This window comes from Anser cygnoides, chromosome 1 (assembly GCF_040182565.1).
Source record: "Anser cygnoides isolate HZ-2024a breed goose chromosome 1, Taihu_goose_T2T_genome, whole genome shotgun sequence".
Taxonomy (NCBI): domain Eukaryota; kingdom Metazoa; phylum Chordata; class Aves; order Anseriformes; family Anatidae; genus Anser; species Anser cygnoides.
In genome coordinates, this window is record NC_089873.1 from 37,376,799 (window position 1) to 37,397,126 (window position 20,328).

General features: G+C 43.8%; 1 protein-coding gene across 3 annotated transcripts in view; it reads left to right on the forward strand.

The window, feature by feature from the left end:
- The window catches only part of MSRB3 (methionine sulfoxide reductase B3), an 84,616-nt gene extending 74,046 nt beyond the window's left edge, over window positions 1–10,570 (forward strand). For all 3 annotated transcript variants that reach the window (XM_066992606.1, XM_066992598.1, XM_048065406.2), the window contains 2 exons: window positions 3,244–3,341; window positions 7,787–10,570. In XM_066992606.1, the coding sequence (XP_066848707.1) occupies window positions 3,244–3,341; window positions 7,787–7,951 (263 nt within the window). In that variant the 3' untranslated portion in view covers window positions 7,952–10,570. The remainder of the gene's footprint in view (window positions 1–3,243; window positions 3,342–7,786) is intronic.
- Window positions 10,571–20,328: the final 9,758 nt, after the last annotated feature.

The window sequence follows — 20,328 nt, forward strand, 5'->3', positions numbered from 1 at the left end:
CGTTTGCTGTAGCTTTCTTACTCGGGCATTGCCTCAGCTTCAGCATTTCGGTTGCAGAAGGAGATGCACGTGGTATGTGTGACGCCCCGCAGCACGAGATCCCTTCTATTACTCCTGCAGGGTCGAGTGGAAAAGATCTGTCAGTGGTGTTCAGTTTCCACCGTGCCTTTCACTTTGGTGCTTGAGAGAAGAAAATGTCATTCCTTTATTTTAGGTCAAAGAAAGGATACCTGCTATTGATCTGAATAACTGTTCATCTGTGTGTCTGTCTTATTAACATAGCAGGAATTGGCCCGTAGGACATAGTGGTCCGATTCCCATATAAAGGGTCACTAGAGTGAGCACAAACACGACAGGCTCTTATTTTGTATTGCCGCAACCTGTGGAGATTTGGGTCTAAGCACTGCCATTTTTAAGGGCCTTCTCCAGAGCTCAGTCTGTACAGCACCAGGGATTACTCTTTCTTTCAGCAGAAGCAGAAGAGCTCCTAAATGGTCTTCTTCCCCCCAGTCCTAGTTCACCGTTGAAGCATGCCCTGCCAGGTAGCTTCAAAGGCAGGCCAAAGCATTAGGGCACAGCCAACAGCAATCTAAAATACAGGGTGAATGAGCCATTTTGCAGCCTTTGGGCAAGAAGGAACAGGCGCTCGGAAGGAAAGGAGTGGCTGAGCAGCAGCCGTGAGAGACAGGAAAAGTAGCCAGGGGCTTGCAAAATGGGGGCACTGCTGGGTCATCCACCACTTAGGAAGAAAGAAAGATCGTATGAAGAACCCACAGGGGTCTAGTTGGTTTTCCAGCGTCACTGGGAGTTGCCTAATGTGCAGGCGAGCAGACTGCTTCTACAGCTTGTTCCTGGCAGCTCCTAAAGCAGAGAAAAGGGCCAGAGAAGGCTTAGCAAACTATCAAATGGGTTTTCCACTTTAGCTCTGAAGGGGGGAAATGAGACAGCAGAAGGGGACTGGTTTTCCTGGTGATTCTGGCTCATCAGCACAAGGGGCAGTTCACTTGTCATCTCCTCAGGGCTGACTGACTGTGTCTTTCACAGTGCCCTTTAGGAGCTTCTCTGTTGCAGGTTTGATCAGGTTTCAGTCAACCCTCATGGACTTGTTGGTTGGGCACAGAAATGCTGGTGCCTGGTCTGTGATGGTACTCCAGAAGAGATGGCATAGCTGAGAATTGGAAATTTGCCCTGTGGAGGCACAGGCTGTTTCCTAGTCCCTGTCTTGGGGAACATGTGGCAATGGCGGAGCCTCTGGAACATGTGCATGTGTAGAAGGAAGCTGAAGTCACTCCGGTTGGGTACAAAGGCTACTTTAGGAGGAGCTTGACTGTTTATATAGGTTTCAGATAACTTCACTTTTTAAAAGCGCATGGAATGCATCCAAAGCAAATAGTTTTTTTTTCTGTGCTGAATGGGAAGACCAAAAGGAAAAGTCTGGAGAAAGGAGGATAGATGGTCTTTCTTTAATGTCAAAGCTGACATAAACACATCTCCTCCAAACCCTTCTCACAAGATAATTTTCTCAGCAAGACACAGATTGCTTCAATCTCTGTGCAGCAGCCTTTGAAGCTTCCCCCTTACTGCTATTATGGAGGAGGGAGGGTTGCCTCCGAGAATTTCTGCAGCACTGCAGTGTTCCTCCTCCAAACGCTTTCACACGGTGAGATAGCTGGTTGCTCCAAGCAGGTCCGTCTTTGGAAATCCTCTGCCGTCACACAAACTAAGAAGTAGATACGCCTGGCTTGCGAGATTTTTAAATTGCAATAACTAAAGTGCTTCATCAAAAAGTTTCTGACCAGCTCTCTGTAAGGCCTCGATTTTCATTAGACAGAGGCCCAGCTGAGATGATGAATGATGTTGGAGATGTGCCACCAATTAGGAGACATCAATTTTTCTGTCAACGGGATAACCTCTTCTGCAAAACTTGTCATATGTTTATTCCTTTTCTGTTTGTGAAGGTATTTGTTTGGCAGGGATATTTTGCATGAGGGGAAGAACTTATAATTTTTTTTTTGATTGTCATTTCTGCACTGTTTTGAGTTCCTGTCTTGCGGGATATCTTCCCCATTCAGAGTTCTTGCACTTCAGTCCATCTGCTGTCTCTTCCATTTGCAGTATTTTGGGGGAAGGAAATGACTCTGCTTCTGCAGTGAGTTTTGGAGGGGGAAACACTTGTGATGCCAGTAGGTTCCTTAGGAGCATAGGACTTGGGACCTGCAGTGCATTCACGTTTCAGGCTTAGGAATGCTACTATTTTTGTACAGAGGTTCCCAAAAGGGAGAGAAATGCACTTCTGAGCATCTCTTAAACATTTATGTCTGCTATGGTTGCATCCTAATAAGTGTTCTTCACCATTTAATGGCTTACGATACAAATGAAGACATATGCTATTTTTTATGCCAGTTTACACACTTTCCTTACCCGCATTCAGAAAACTTGATGGCTTCCACACCTCCTTTTACTGAATAGGAACTTTTACTCCTGTTACTTATGGAAAGCTGCGTACATCCTTTACTCATCTGCATGCAGTGATTCACAGCTGCTGCTGTGTTTGTTATAGCTTATTGCAAGTCATTTTATGAAATCATCTGCAGCAAATGCTTAGCAGATATTAGGGGAACAAACAAGGAAGTTCTCTCTGCGTGGGCACGTGTGTAATACACAGAGAGCAAGAGTTATCTGTGCATGTTGCAATATTTGGCAAGAGACTGGCCGAGAGGGACAGATATCTGGTGGGATTTCGGATGGGCACTGGTAGATGTTGACACGACCTTAAGGCCTATCAGGTTCTTATGTGGGAACCCAGCTTCAGGAAACGGAGCCTATGATGTGAGTTTTTTGAGGGGTGGCTGAAAAGTTCCAGCTGTGTAATGGGTATCTAATGGGGTAGCTGCTTTGTGCTGGTGTTGTGGAGAGGCGGATACCTGGCAAGGAAACGTTGAAGAGTAGAAGCTGATAGGTGGCCATTACTGGCTGATAGGTGGCAGAGGTGTGCAGGAGTCTCTGTTGAGATGGAAGATGGGCAGCTAGTGGCAGCTTAGTAAAGGACTTTGTATTTGGGGGAAAATGTTCCAACTTACCGAAGTGATTTATGATACAAAATGTCCATTTCAGTTATTTCTGACTCGGGAGCTCTGGAGTGAAATAAACAGTTTTCAAAGTGTGTTTCTGTCTCTGCTTTTTACAGAGCCATCTGCCACAAAGACACCTTCTTTTCTTACTTATCTTGTTCCTCTTTTCCAGGTTGGCCTTCCTTCTATGATGTGATCAGCCCCGATGCAATTACTCTCACTGATGATTTCTCCTATGGGATGCATCGGATTGAAATATCCTGCAGTCAGGTTAGTTTATAGCACACAAAGACCGTTCTGATGGCAAAGGCTGCAAAAATCATTACAGAGCGCTGTACTTCCCTCAGATTTGCAAACCTTTCAGTTCCATTAAATAGCAATCATTGTAAGAGAGCACAATGGGTCCTAGGTATAACAGCTGGGTGGAACGAGCCAAAGGCACAAAGGGCTCGTTGGAATGCGCGTCCTTGTCTCGGGTGAGATTTAACAGAGCAGATGTAAATGGCCGGGCTCGGCGCTGAGTCTACAGAAATTGTCTTCCTGAAGAGGGTCCCTTCAAAGGAACTCCTGCGCCTGGCCGACTGGCTGCACGTGTGAGCAGCTGAGATGGGAGCTGGAAGCAGCAGAGCGCCTGCCTGTGTGCTGATTCCATCACTGTGCATTACCACGCAGCAGTGCTAACTCATTCCCAGCGCTCATTCCCAGCTCAGTCTTCACAGCTGCCTCAAACAATCCTGTCTGCCGTAATAATGAAGTCAGTAGTCATTCAAATCATGCCCAATTTTTCCGTTATCTGTCTCATTCTACTTGCTCCCACCCTTTGTGCTGCCTTCCTCTCCATGAAGGGTATGGCGTGGTCAATACCTAGCAGAGGGAGAAGCTGCTGCTCTGGCATTTGGCGGATGTACCCAGCGGCTTGCAGCCCTTTAGCTCCACATGCTCACATTCCTCTGAGAGAAGCAGTAGCTTCAGCTGGGCCATGAGAATCTGCTGTTCTCTTCCCAGACAGCACTGGTGGTGGGATAACTGATTTTGGCACTGATGCTACGCGTCCTTACTTGCCAATCAGTCCTCGTATATAAATTCTGAGAGTGAGTTAAGAAGCTTCCTGAAAAGGAACAACATCATCTTTATGGAGAATCCACTAACTTCGGTTTAGGTAGAGGGTCTGGCCCAGTACAGCATGTCTGCTAGTATCTCGTGTACTACGTAATTCTGTAGTTTTTATATTTAGGATATTCTTGAAGAGAATGAAGATCCACTTAACGTTTTTTTTGGAACATCCATTTCCCTAAATTCCCACAGGCCGGGAATCTCTCGCTTCACCAGTGATTACTGGAATAACACAAAATGTAACCCACTTTCTTCACCTCTGCTTAGCAGGGATGAACAGTGCTGAAACAAGTGTGCTACCAACCTGCTGAGCCTGTATCTGCTGATGCCCTCCAAGCGACGGCCACAGCTCCTCAATACACCAGAGCGAACCCAAGGCAGCCTGTGGTCAGGACAAGGAATCTGGGAGTGCCATTTACCTGTTGCCAAACAAAACAGCGCTAGCAGACCTGAGACCCGTAGTATTAGCAGCAGGCACATACAGACACCATAAACTTGGATCAAAACCAAAAACTGAATTTACAGCATTAAGAAAAGAATACAACCAAAGTTGCTATATAATCCATTGGCAACTTCCGAGCAGTTACGCTGGCTTCCTGGTGCAATAACCCCACAGATGATCGAGTCACACAGGAAAATAGCTCGAGGAGTGGTGAACATCTTTGCAGCCACCACTCAGCACGGTTAATACCACCACATTGTGTATCCATAACAAAACCATTTCCTCCCTTCCTTGGAGCCCTAGGAATGTGAATTGCACATGCAGCTGCAAAAAAAAAAAAAAAAAACTCACAATTTTACTGCAGCTTGGAAATGCACAGGGATTGATATGGCAGGCATTAGTAAAACTGGAGGAAAGTACCCTCTCCCACACCCAAAGCCTTATTAATCTTTTGCAGATGAAAAAGTAGCTGCTTTTTCTTTAAAAGTCCTTCCACCTGTCTGAGAGAGTAAAAAAACTCTCTTTTAATCTTCTGCATTATGGAAAGCAAACAAAGGGGGAAAACTGCCATAAAATAAAGAAAAGACATCTATGGGCTTATCCTAGAAATTACTTTTACATCTTTTTGGAAACACATTACCCGGGATGTATTTAAAAGGTAAAATGGTTAGTGGCAGGTGGAAGTTAATTGCTAATGCATTTGAGGAATAATGTAAAAATGGTTGCATCTCTCTCTCTTTTTTCTCTTTCCTGCCCAAGAATTCCTTCCCTTGAGGTCTCCCTAACTATTATTTATACCTGTAAAAGCCAATAAAATTCTGTAGTTGGAGAAGTATTGTTTGCACACTGATAGCTCTGAATAGGTTGCAGCAGCTGTCTGCAAGCTAATTTCTGCGCCTCCCTGCAGCATATTAGAACCAGGAGGCTTGAGATCCAAGCATACTGACAGTTAGCAGTGACCCCCCTTTTTCTGCTCCTAAACACATATTTCAGATGCTTTACTCTAACCATTTAACCGTCCCAGTGCATTCTGCCCAAGATATTTATATATAAGGCTGCGACACATGATTGTTTCTTTTGGGGAGGCTTTACGGACATGTATGTACGTCCTAGAAAAATGGTCAGCACCTACTCTGTGTGGGGAGGACAGTAAAATCAATTCATCCTGTGTACTGTCAGCTGAGGACCAGTGTTCTTATGGTGTGATACAGAGGGCTGAATTACGTTTCTTTTCAGGGCAGATGAATTATAGAGCCCTCTACAGGGAGAATCGCCACATAAATTTTTGGTGAGGGGTAATCTCAAAAGGTAACAAATTTTGCAGTAATCCAATCCTGGTGTGATCCTGCCATCACAAGAAGGTGTAATGAGACTACCTTGAGTTCTAGCACAGCTTTTCAAGTTTTGCGAGGAAAGCCTTTTTGATAGATTGTCTTCATAGTCTATATGTTTGGGAGTGTATTACTCCTGCAGACTGTTTCTCTCTACGGTTTCTCTTGTTCTGTTTCTGTCCAATGGAGAGGGAATGATTTATCTTTGGGTAAATGTTAATCTGGAAAAGATCTGTTTAACACTTCTGGCCAGGAGGTTTTGAAGCATTCTTAGTTGAGATGATTTAATTAGGATGCTGAGCATTTAGAAAAATGCTCTCTCTGGGACACTAAGTTTCTTCAGATTTTTTTTCAAGGTATGGAAAAGCTTTAATCAGGTGAAGTGCCCCATTGTGAGAAACTCCACTCTCAGAAATGCCTCAGGTTTTCTGCCAAAACTGCCAAAAAAGGGCCTCCAGTATAAAGGAAAATGAAATAAGAGGTGGCGTATGGAGGAAAGGGTTGTAAAACAGTGATCTTTCAAGAACAACAGGCTTTGTCTTCTGTACTTCCCATGCAACTTTCCTTTGCCTTTTCCCATTTGCCTTGTTTTGTCTTCCTTCCTTGCAAAGCCGAGCAGCTGCTTCTTAACCCAGAGTCATCCGTGCCCTTTCCCATCCCCCTGGGGAGCTTGTCCTGCTGATGCCACAGTTTAAAAGTGTTCCCCAGTGTGCTTCTGGCTGGCTGCCCACGCTGTGCCAGCTGCTTGTCTCTGGGAGCGGGGAGCCTGCCCTGGGACGTGGCCGTGCAGGTCGGGCTGAAGGTCCGATGAGACTGCTTTAGCTGCCATTAAGCCCAAAGAGCTCCTGCCTCTCCCTGCTGGTGTGAGAGCCTCCCCCAGCCTTTGAATCTGTTGAGAGTGCATAGTCTGAAGCCAAGACCTTACCTGGGTCTGCAGACGTCCTTCTTGCTGCCTTGATGAATTAAAAGCAGTAACAGCAGGAGAGCATTAGCAGCACGTTAGCTGCAGGGTAGAGAGTTGCCATCGCTAACTCATTCACAGTTCAGAGCAATCAGTATTGCCGCTATGTATTTGGGATGCTATGAATTAATTAAACATTAAGAATAATTTGCAGTCCTTAATTTTTGCTGTCTGACTGCGAGCCCACTAACAGCGCTGTGATCTCGGTTACATCATTCCAGCTCTCACTGAGATCAGCTATTGACTTGAAAGGCCAAGGCTCCTTAGGAAAGCAGCATGACTTTCCTGTTCAAGATAAATATTTCTCCAGTGCAAGGTTTTATTTTTTTATTTCTCACAGCAGGCTGTAAAAATGAACTTGCGGAATTAGTGACTAATTATAAGAAGCTCTTATTATCCTGCTGTGTTGTCAGCCGCAATGTGCAGTGAGAGTAATCCTAATTTCTGCATAAGGACCAACTGGATCGGCTTCTTCAAAGTGTTGTACTCTCCTGTAAAGCAGAGGACTGTGCCTTTCTCTCAGGCAGGAGCAGCAGCGTTTGCTCAGCTACGTGTCCCTGTCCCCCACACACTGCGGAAAGTAGCGTGGGGCGAGCGGTGGGCGAGGCCCAGCTGAAGACGTGCAGTGACACGACGTGAAACACACAGGAAATTCGGGCTTTAAGTCTTAGGCGCCAGTGGTATCTCAGAAGATCATCTTCCCAGATCAGTCTCGTCAATAAATGTGGGTTGTGCATCCCACTTGTAAGGGCGATGTAGGCACCAAAACGTGCTTTCCTGGAAGCGGCTGCTCGGCATTGCTTAACGCTGCTGTGACGCCACCGAGCTGTGCAGAAACCCAGTGATCCTCTATTGTGTTTTGTTCCAGTGCGGGGCTCACCTGGGGCACATTTTTGATGATGGACCTCGTCCAACTGGCAAACGGTACTGCACAAACTCCGCTTCCTTGTCCTTCAAACCAGCAGAGAAGAACAATGCCGGGGAAGGCAGCAGTAGCACCAGTCCTGCCCCGACAGGCAAAGCTGAGCTGTAGGACAGCGCAGGCCCTGCGGAAAGCTGCTCTGATCCCACACAACTTACAAGGAATGTTTGCTAAGTTGCCTGCTACCTTATATCCTAAGAATGTGTAAATGTATGAAGGAAGAATTTTGCACCATCCTTTTTCTTCCACTCCTTTCTGGAACTGAGGCCTTGCCTGCCAGGGCATTTTACTATATAATTGGGTTGAAAAACATGTTGACTGACTCCACGGGTTTTCTTTTTTCTTTCTTTTCTTTCTTTTTTTAATTTTTTTTTAATAGATTGCTTTAAGGAACCCTTAACTCAAGAGGCTTTGGCACTATGAGTTACTAGTTTCTCCTTAGTGCTGCGTTGCTCTAGGTTTGAACAGTAATCCTTTTTGTGTGGGAGACGGGAATTGTGTTTATCTCCAGCTTATAGGAAACTTCTGGGCATAAGAAATCCTGAATTCCCAGCACATCTATGCTTTGTTCTGACTTGTGAGGCATGCAGCCTTTGGTCATATGTATTCAGCCATCTCCCGGTATCAGCCGCACCCTGCAAAAACTTGTATTTATGGCTGTTCCTTCCCAACTAGAAGAGATGGATCAGATGTAAAGCCCATCCTCTGGCTAATTCCCTGCCAACATTTCAAGGGTGTGGTTGAAAGGGTGTAAACATTGTCTCAGCATCTATTTTTTCCCCTTTGTTTGGTATTTAAATCAAGGTTTTAACTAGTAAGGCTCACTTATGCAGGCTACTAATGAGACTTTGTCTTTTTCTGAGGCCTGAAATCTGAATGAAAGCTGAAATCTGCAGGGGGCCATTATATGGGCAAGTGCAGAGATAATCTGGAGAACTGAAGAAGATGCAGAATGACACTGGGCTCTTTATCTCGTCAAGGTTTCAGAAGCAGGACAGTTTCTGCTACAAGGGAGTTTAAGAATGCAGCAGGAAGAGGGAGACCCTCTGGAAACACAGAGTTTTAAGGTTTAGTTGGCCTGGATGCATACTGCCTGCAAGGGCACAGCCTTTGTTTTGGGCAACTGCGACATAGGACATGAGCGAGGGGGTTGGTTTAAGAAAAAAAAAATGAAAAAAAGCCTGTCAGAGCTGCAACAATTTTCACGCAGTGAAATTTGCTGTCCCATAAGATGCTTTACACAGCTGCTTTTAGATTTTGTTGGATAAGTTTGCCTCAAATTGTGCATAATGCTCTTGTTTAAGCTGCAATACACAGTATTTGCAGACACCTCTTTGCCTTGAAGTATTGCGAGACTTAATGAATATAGTATTTACTTTTATTAGCAAACTGCATAACTAACATGTTTGAATCTAATTTTATTTCCAGGAGGTGCAAAACAACCACAGAGTTTTATGGAAGCAGGACTGAGGTTTTTATGTCGGTGATAATAAACACATTACCTAAAGTACAAACATCCTTCAATTAAAATATAGCAACTGTAAAAGCATGCAGAATGGCCAGAATCACCTTTTTTTTTAATGACATAAGAACTGCATGAAAAAAAGCATACAGTACCTTAACATAGAATAGATGCAAATAATTAAAGATTATAAATATTCAGAACTGAAGCACTCGGGCTCTGTGGTGGTGAGCACCTACTCGCGTGAGTATTCCCCCAGGTGTCACGCAAGGAATTGCTCATCAGCAGGAGGAGAGGCTGATGCCGACTGACCTTGGCTGTTTCAAGGCAGTTGTGTTTCTCCTGGTCCCATTGCTTTTTAGCAATTTCTTGTAGAGGGACTGCTCTTACCCCTCGCTTTTATTTAAAGTAAAGTAGATTTTCTCTACCACATTTTCTGACATAAACGTAAAAAAGGCAGCATCTATAAAAATGTGGTACATAAATGTGGTTTAATTCCAGATTGCTGTTGGATTTAAGTGTTATCAAATTTCAGTATATTTCTGCCTTATGTTAAAGAAATATATTACTTAAACTTCAGTATGCAGTAATGTATGCTGTCCTACAGGAGATTTATTTTTGCAGGATATGGAGTGCAATGAAATGAGTCAATATGGTGAGGTGTATGTGATCTCTGGGAGTTAGACCATTTAACATAGGAAATGCATTGTTCTCTCTTGTGCGCAAACTATAGCATAGCACAGGTCAAGGTAAGACAGATTTCCTTTTATTGCTTTTTGAAGACGCTAGTAAGGGTTGGTATTGAACCCTCCAAATTTCGTTCAGTCTGGTTATGATCATGACAGAGGAGACTTGGGAGCTGAGCACAATGTATAGAATAGCAGGAGAATACTTCTGTATCTTTACATTTTGCACTGTCTAGATGCTTATGAAAACTGAATGCAAATTCTGTAGAAATAGCAAACTATATTTTATAATATCTCTATTGTTACTCAGATGTTTAAATAGCATACCTTAAAACATCATGTCACATGTTATTTATATATACTATATATATAAAAAATTGCACATGTTTTTTATATATATATATACGTACACGCATATATATCTATCCAAGTATAATTTTAGCCTTCAGTACCTTTTTAATAACGAAAACCTTTCCTTAAAAGAGTTCAATACTTTTAAGAAATCAAATAGACATTTTTCAAATTAAATTTGTTTCATATATTTGTTGTACACAAATAGAAAATAAATTTCTTTATAAATAATTCCATTCTCCTTTCTCATTTATTTACGTTTTGTTTTGTTTTGTGTTTGTTTCTTTATTTGTGGGGTGCTTTTTTTTTTTTTTTTTTCCCGGCAGGTTTATGTGCCCGTAGCTGCAGCATGGGAGTAGCTTTCTCTTGCTTTCCCTTAACTGTGAGTATTGGATAGCAGCCCTTTATCTCAGGCAGCTTTCTGGTAGGGGCACAGAACCACAGGGTACCAGGTTGCCTGGCACTTACCAGCCTCTAGGAAAATATCACAAGCATCCAGGCCCAGCAGAGAGGGGGAAATGTTTAGAGAAGGGCTCAGCTTTCACCTTAGCAAAAGATTTGGCCGCTTCCGAATGACTCAGTGTGAGGGCTGGCGAGTGGCAGACAAGCTGTAGGAGCCCCGTGGTGCCTGGGCTTGGTTTGCAAACAAGAAATTTGGCTGGAAAGCTGAGTTTTGACAAGGCTCCATCTCTAAGGATGTAGGTTGGGAATGCCCTGTGGGCAGCAGGGTAATGCCACTCAGTAAATCGACTCAGCAGCAGGCTTTAAAGATGAGTACAAGGGAAGGGAAGAGCTTGCAGGCTCTTTTCAAACCTGCTTCATTCGTGGGGACCTGGGAGTTAATGCAAGATTGATTCACATGCTTTAATATTATTAAGGCCTTAATATTATTAAGGCCTTAAATATTGCAGGGTGTCCTCGGACACACTGCAGATTTATTTTAACAGTTTAATATAATATTCATTAGTCCAAAAATTAATCCCTTTTAGCCTCTGCCTCTTGCCTGTATTTCCCTTTCAGACCTGTGATGGTTTGATGCTCCTGGACTGATGGACCAACTGGTACCTGCTGAAATGGGACACATCTGGGTGCTCTGGGTTGTTTGCTGTGCTAAAAATACTCTCTATGTATATGTGGTTAAAACTTGAAGGATTATAAGGATGCAAACAAAGCAGATGCCTGTACTTACGGCATTAAAATCGGTTCATCCAGTACCCACTTGTATACAGAAAGAAAGGGCAAGCATGAAGTGGCACTGGAAGCAAATTCATCAGCTTCCAAATTCGGTAGAACAAGAGAAAACATTGCTTAGCTGATTGAACTGATAGCTCTTGGTTTATTGACTATTAAAATGAGGCCACCTACAGGTACCAAAATAAACCTGCAAAAATGTTTAAACCTGCATATTTGAATAGCTGCATTCCACCCTGGCTCACTCCCTCCTTGTTATAAAGAGAACTGGTACACTGCAGGGCCTGACACTGCTCTTCAGATAAAAGCCATGATTTTTTATTTATTTATTTATTTTTTAAAAGAAGCAAGATAGTACTTCTAAATGCATTACAATCAGCCAAATCTCTGGAATGGCCAAACCCCATGCAGCAGAGGCATGTGACATCCTGAAAACCTTATACAGGCCACCAGTGTAATATTAAATGCACTAAGCAAAAAGGTCTCAGTTATGTCCACATGTTTTTGGGATCAGGACATGCTCGAGCAGCCCAAATTAAGCAGAAATAGTACACTCGGAGACCTTCCCCAGAGACCTCCTAGGACTTGTAGCCAGCCTTAGACCTTTCGCTTGGCCAACATAGGCCACTAGAAAAGGAGAATCGGTTCCAGAAAATAAAAAAGAAAAAGCTTCCAGTTTCAAACTCCTGTTTTATTCACCTCTTATTAGACAGCTTTCAAACACTGAAAACATTTCGCTCTGCAGATGTCTTAGCCGGGACAATCTCATTTGGTGCTCTTTATAGCTTCGGTACAGATGATATCGGAGGTCTAACTTCTAGCCAGAAAGTTTTACTGTCCTCATGCAGCAGGTCTGTTTCCATCACCTTCCTCTTCACTTGCTGCAGGGGTTTTCTCTTTTGTTTTTCAGTAGCTGGCACTACAGACAATGGTATAGTGTTTTTTTTTCTTTTTTTCTGTTTTTTTTTTTTTTTTCTCACTGTAGTCTAAAAACTGTCAGAACTGGGATTTCACATTGTTCAGACTCCATATGTCTCCCTTCTTGTCTGCCCTGGTGCAAGGACTAGCTGTTCCCCAAAACCAAACAATCCCTTACAGGCAATAGAAGAACCTTGGCAATTTTTGTTTGCCCACTTTGCAGGGAAAAGTAGTTCTTCAGAAAAGCAAATAAAATGTGTCTTTATCATCCCATTAAAGTGAACAAGTTGATTTTGTGTGTGGGCTAGTTAGTTTCCATGTTTTTCCAGGCCGCTCCTTCTTCTTGCAGTCTGGCTATTGTCTCCTCCAGTTTACAGCTTTATTATTGTATGTTTCATACAAATGCGAACATCTGGAGAACATCCTCAGGTATAACTGCTGGGCAGTGCAGAAAATATCTGGCATGATCTGAAACAGGTTTTTCTTCCCTTGAAAGCACACTCCTGGGACTGGGAAACTTAGAAGGTCTGTAATGGCGTCGAGATCCTTTCACCTCCAGAGCACCACTTCACATTTGGCTGGGTCTGTAACAGCCAGCATCCCTTCTCATTTCTTTGCTGTTCACTGATTTTTTGTGAAATTAGTTGTTGCTGGTGCCACTTCCCAGAGATCACTGTGACAGTATCCCTGAGAGCATCGGTGGTGCTGGAACGGATGAGGATCTTGAGAAAGCTGATCACTTTACCTAGCTCCTAATTTGAACAGTTTCTAGGAAAAAGATGTGAAAAGCTGTTTCCTAAACTGAAAAATAATCCAAACAACCTCAGAATTTGTTGTCTCCATATTGCCAACTCCAGCTGCGTGGGCTAGCACCAGTCCTGCAGTCACAAGTGACCATGAATTCAGTATTCTCTGTTGATAAATTGCAATTTTATCTTTGTTTGGCTAGGGCTTTTAGTAGCCTGCCAACTCAAAACCATTGCCTAATATATCATTAAAGGGCAAATACGTTCCTGTGTACTTCTGTGGCATGTAAGCAGATCCTACCCAAGCCTGGACATTCCAGCATCCTGCTGAGGAAGGAAAGCAGTGCCCCAAATCATTTAGGCTGCAGATTTTCTTTGCAAATCAAATATTTTTTGTTTTCCAACGTCAGACACTTGGGGCTGTTCAGGTCACAAGACGCCAGAGGCTGTTTACTTTGGAAAACAAGGACAGCAGTGGTGGGAGGTGCTTTTAGCAACACCCAAATTTAATGTTTTAAACCAAACAGCAGCCTGGCCAAAGGGCAGCTTCACTCATCCTTACTGACACCATGACATAGAGGGAGGGCATCCAAGAGCTGACTGACGTACATGCAGCAGGAATAATATTTGGTATTCTCACTTACGAACTCAAATACCTCAAAGCATGTGGGGGATCCTCAAATGAGAGGAATAAATATTTTGCATTGACTGCAGTCAATGTTTACAGTGGAAAGTGATTTCTTCAAAGGTTGAGACGGTGCCCAGTAGTGGGTTACGTCTAAAAGCGTGTTGGCCGTAGAGGAGCTGCACTTCTCCTACACCCAGGAGCCACGTGGGATGGTCGGTTTCCCTCTGCCCTTCAGGTATGTTATTTCATCTTTCATTTGGGTCAGCTGTTCAGGCTGTGGGGATTTCTCGAAGCCAGGTTTCCTTCTAAGTCATTAGTGGGAAAAATGAACAAACAAACAAGCAAACAAAAAACCACAAAACCACAGAAATGGAAGAAATGGATCTTTGAGAAGTTGATATAGAGCAGCAAAACAAAAAGTGCGAAAGGTTCCTACTATTAGTGCAAACGGAGGCACTTTAATATACAGTTTTCCTTTCCTTTTGAATTGCATTGCAGGGCCGAGACTGACCAAGGGGGATGCAGAGCTTTGCTTCTCCTTGCTGATGGGCCAATTCTGCTCATTTTAAGGGGATGGGAATTGTCCTACCTGAGGACAGCTCGGCTGAAATGGCGTGGTCTCCTAGAGGTTATTGAATCTGCTCTGGAGAAACTATGTGTCTCTAGCCATTACATCCCTATCTGGGTGGCCACGTACAAGCTTATAACATTATTTTGTTATAAGTGTATGTGACTTTCTGTCTGTGGGCTGTTTTTATCCTTGCTTTTTCACCACAAACCAAAATTGCCATAGATAACTGCTTTCACTCCGTGAAGACATTTGTTTCCTGTTGATATTTAATTAGTAGATGCATTCTGTGGGTCAAGTTAGAGGGCAAAAATAAAAGCCAGTTTTAGATGATTCAGCCCATTCTTAACCAGCAAGCTGGTGTTCAGCAATGTTAAACTGTAATAAAAATCCACATCTATGTGGGCTCACCTAGAGTTTCACAACAGCAGTGAGGATAGGGCACATAGCTTCCTATTTCAAATGTCTTCAAAACATCCCTTCAAAGAATCTCTATTAGGTGTTAGGAGTATAGGGGCTGTGGCATCCAGTTACACAGCTCTGACCGTTTCAGGGAGGTGAATAAAATAGGGTTGGTTTCAGAAGCATGCCGTGAATGGATTACTGTTTTACCCCTGAAAATACACATTTCTTCCAGTAGTATAAAAGTGAGGGGAGCATTTATACCACCAGTGTAGGAAACACACATCTCTTTTCTCCAATGACCGAACTAATGAGAGCAATCAAACTTGCTAATGGCTGAGGGAAAGCCTTTCGGTGACTTGTGATGGCACAATGTAAGTGTTTTCTGTAGGGTTACTTCGACTGACACCCCCAGTGTGAATGAGAGGCAAAGAATCAGCATCAACACAGCCCGATAACCCAGGTGCTCTTAAAGGCAGCAAGAGAGGACAGAGAAGCAAGTCCACCATCCCTGGCAGAGAACCATATAAACTGCCAAACACATGCTCCCTGACCTTGAGCCTTACCTAGTGGATACATCTCCAAGTTAACTACATTTTAAACCACAGATATTAGAGGAAATGGAATACAAACTCTGCAAGAAAGGACAAAATGGCAGAGCTAAGCCACTGGTCCAGGTGGCCATCCTTGAGCCACGCCAGGTCAGCAGCCATGAGGACAGACAGGGAGGTGCCTACAGGCAGATCCCAAAGGTTGGGAGTCCCAAAGGTTGTCCCATTGGCATTTGCTTTCCAAATGCATGAGCTACCCTGGGCAATACATCATCTCAATGTGTTTGCCATTACGAAAAGAAAAATCTGGCCTCTGTTCCACTTGATTCAGGAACCAAAGAGCTTGTCCTCACCATGATTCGTCGGCCAAGCAGACAGCAGCGTAAGGGCTGCAGAAGAGTAATGCTGGGGTTGTTTACAAGAAGATACTTAGAGATGCCTTCAAGTCAGCTGAGGGAAATGCTACTTTTAAAAGCCAGACATTAGCTAAGAATATTTATATTTTGAGAGTAACGGGATAACTTGGGACAAAATGCTCACCTCCAGCTCACAAAGCATTTTCATACCCAAGATTGTGTTACAGTTTAGAAAATTCACAGCAAAGTCTCCAGGTTTGTTTGAAGACATGCATGAAGAATTATATGGTGAAACGTTTCATTCTGGCTGTGAAAAAAGTTAATTCAAAACAACTAAAACGTCAGCCATAAAGATGTACAACATTTTTCAGGAAGCCTTGTCCACCCTGAACAAATGTTTTCATAAAAAACAGCCTGCCCGTAATAATCACTGTTATTGAAAAGACATCCCAAGGTTGCTGTATGGAAATATGTTAAATACGTTCTGAAATTCAATCTAATATAATTTCAACATTAGAGCTCATTCATAATCCTGTATTAAAAGGCTATGCAATTTTCATGAAATATGTCTGTCTGTGTAATCATGAATGCCGAATATTGTCATGGCTTTCCAGGAATTTTCAACCTCAATGCAGAGGAAAGAAAACTCTTCCAACTGGACTTTTACACCACTGAGCAGAAATAACAATAACAGCTCTAAATTTAAAATAAACACTTCTGGAAAAATACTATCTTTTAAAGGAGGTTGCAGTCTGAATTTCAAGCTACTGGTAATATGACACAGAGGCTTCAGGCATGCCTATGGCTACAAACCTTTGCTTCGTGCAGTACCGAGGACAAACGGGAATCCGTTTACTGACACCTAGATTTAGAAAAGCATCTCTTTGGATGATTTTGGCCTACCCCTCATAAATACTTGTTTTGAACCCCCAGGTTTGCAGCTGGGTGCAGCCATTACTCAGGTTATCAAGCCGAGTTTTGCCGGTCCTTGCTAATTCTGCACTGCACAACACCACAATTGCGTGCGGCATTGCAGTGTGGAAGGGTAAAGAGAAAATCTCCAGCCCTGCCATACACCTGAAGTGCTTGCTTGAGTACAGCAGCTCTTTGCCACATATTTCTCTGTGTTTGGAATTTTCTGAAAGAATCAAAGCTTAATAGCGTGGTACTTGCACACGCAGCAAGGTGAGGAGTGGGAAAATTTCTGCATCTCTCTCTAACGCTCCTATTCACCGATGGTTCTTTGATATTTCTCCTTTTTATGAGCAACATTTTTTTTATTAGTGGAATATTGCTGGTTCCGTGGCATGACTTTAAAATGATAGGAAAAATTATACAACTGGGATCTCAATTATTCAGCACAGCCATTTTAATCCTTCATGTTATTTGATCCAGTACAAGGTAATATACGTCTTATTTCCAATTAGAATACAATTCTCACTATATTCATCATATATCGATGTCTGCTTTTCCATTTGCCAGAGACATGAAAGGCTGTGATTCAAAGAGTGCCTTTCAGACTGCCCCACTTGTGGACAATTATAGAGTGTCAGCAGGCTGTGTGTAGGTTGGGGAGGAGAGGAGAGACTCGAGGAGAGGAGACTCGAGGAGAGGAGACTCGAGGAGACTCGAGGAGACTCGAGGAGACTCGAGGGAGAGGAGAGGGAGAGGAGAGGAGAGGAGAGGAGAGGAGAGGAGAGGAGAGGAGAGGAGAGGAGAGGAGAGGAGAGGAGAGGAGAGGAGAGGAGAGGAGAGGAGAGGAGAGGAGAGGAGAGGAGAGGAGAGGAGAGGAGAGGAGAGGAGAGGAGAGGAGAGGAGAGGAGAGGAGAGGAGAGGAGAGGAGAGGAGAGGAGAGGAGAGGAGAGGAGAGGAGAGGAGAGGAGAGGAGAGGAGAGGAGAGGAGAGGAGAGGAGAGGAGAGGAGAGGAGAGGAGAGGAGAGGAGAGGAGAGGAGAGGAGAGGAGAGGAGAGGAGAGGAGAGGAGAGGAGAGGAGAGGAGAGGAGACGTCACCCCTGGTGGGAGTGACAAGTTGTGCTGTAGCACATAACATCACCACTCTGCCTCTCTTTTCCCATCCACATAAATAGAGAACAAAAGCCTTCTATCTAATGCTTGCAAAATATCTTGAAAGACATCTTGAAAGCCTCCAGTGACTGTAAAGCTGATATTGACTGCAAAGCCGAGTGTCCCTTCTGTGAACTGCAGAAAGAAACATGCACTCAAGACTTATCCCAGCTGTACAGTACCAAGTTAGCATGATGTGAAAACTCTTTAATATTCTTCTGGCTTCAGCCATTCATACCCAGATGGTGCCACCTACAGAGAGCCATGTCACAAAAACAAACAAACAAACAAACAAAAAAAAAAAAACAAAAACCTCCCCAAAGCCACAGATAAGCAAAGATTTGCACTATAGACATGTGGTCCTACTCACCCCTTGCCTATCCTACAGTTAATAATGAAGCTGGGTGGGTGTCAGCATTCACCTCATGAGCACTTGTCTCCATCCTGTGCTCACAGGAAAGACAAAGTCTGCTATTTACATGAGCAAATTCTTCAGAAAATTGTCCTTCTGGGTTAATAGATGTGTATCCAGTTTTAGTTGACCAAAAAGCATGGAAGAGGCTTTTGGCCCACAGAAATCTGCCTACAGCTGTGATGCACTTGAAAGATATTTCAGGCAGACTGTCCATCTCTCCCATTTTATGGTCCCTTTGAAAGTGGGTTTACCTTTATTCCCTGGGTAGCGTAAGTACGGTGTGGAAGTCTGAATCTCTTGAGAACAAAGTGCACAGACCAAAGCTCAGCAGCAGGTTGCTTACAGCCATGTCCTGGGCTGGGAGGGCAGAGGCTCCCTACTCAGTGCGCCTCCGAGAAGGGAGGTAGCAGTAGTGGCGGCAGGGATCCTCCATGTCTCCCTGGAGTCAGGGATCCCCTCTCATTTCTTTTTTAGTCTAATATGCAGGACTCCAACTGTGATTCATGCAGAGATGAGCTGAGAGCAAAGCTGTAATACTGCAAGGGACTGGTGTTTTCTAGGTCAGTGGGTTAGCCTGAGTTAAGGAACCTTCCAGAAAAGCTGCTGCAAAGCCCCTTAGGCCTGGTGCATCCTCAAGAGCCTTGGGGGATGACCAGGCCCAAAGTGAGAAAAGTGTATTAATGCCCACGTGTCACCCCTGTACCTGATCAGGCAGCACTGTATTCATTTTGCAGCTCTGGAAGTTGTGCTTCATCCTTTTAAAATAATGGCTGGTCTGTGCTGCAAAATAAAAGGACCAAAACACATTGCACTGCGTTTGAACTGTTTTTATCAATGACTATTTTTACTGCAGGTGGCAGATGTTTGAAATAATCCAAATACACAGTGCTTTGTAAAAGTGTGTGAGGGTGTGCTCCCACAGCACTGAAGTTTTGTGATGACTTTCCAGGGCCCTCTTTAAGAACTGTTCCCTTGCTAATCTTGATAGTGAGCTCTAAGAGTCATGCTAACACTTGGAAATGCTTCATCTCCTTATAGACAACTTCTGGCAAGGGCTTTTACAAGAAGATCAAAAAGCAGATCTACATTTTCACATAAATATTTGAAAAGTATTATGCTGAAAATACTCTTTTTCTTTTTTATTTTAAACTCTACTGGTAGGTAGGGAAAAGGGCTTTAATAACTGTAACATCACGTAGCTGTGGCATCCTGAATGTGGGGATGAACGGACAGAGAAAGTCCAGACTTTGGCACCACGAAGCTTTTCCAGATGTGGCGCCACATTTACACGGGGAACACCTGAGATTTAGCTTATGGCTGCCCTGACGAGGAACAAGAAATTTACCTAAAATGATGCAGCTGGGCTACCTGTATCCTTCTGAAGGCTACAGGGAACAGCCCCATCATTTCAGAGGTGAACGGACACAGCCCTGAAAACCGTGACTCCTCCAAAAGCCTCTGCCTGGCAGAAAGGCAGCAGCAGGGAGCAGCTGAGAAACTCACTGCCGTTTCTGCAGGGTGGGAGAGCCTTGCTGCTCAGGTCATCCTTCAGGATGTCACCTGCACGTTCCTGTCCTCTGTGTGTCTGCTGGCCCTTGCAAAGGCTGAGCAAGAGGTCCAGAGCATTCATCGTGCGGGTTTGTGTCAGCATGTCACTTTAAAGTAGTTCAAGTAAGAGAGCTGGGGGAACAGATGAGGAGGAGGGAGGCAGGAAACATATCATAAATCCACAGTGAGAAGGGCTCTGAAGTAAGAGAATTAAAGACTCTGGAAAACACATAAAGATCTGCCATCGAGAGGGCACTGTCAGTGCAGTTTGCTTTTTATTTCCTAGTGTGCAATACGATATAAAAAAAAAAGTTCACCTTTGCTAGATGATCCATGAAAGCACGTATTTTGTATGAGATTTATTTTTTGTCCGCGCAGACCTGGCATTTCCAGAGGCGGGTGGCTATCCATCACCGTCCCATAACACGAGGACATTCCTCCCCCAAACCATCAGCAAAGCTGGCTCCTCTGGGTGCCACCAGCACCCATTGTGTCCTGGGGACCGTCCCCTTCATGTGCTGTTCGCAACACACTTCTTTTTGTTTGCACTTTTTGCTGAAGGAGAGCTGAACAGAGGAATGTAGAGTTAAATAAAAAATAAT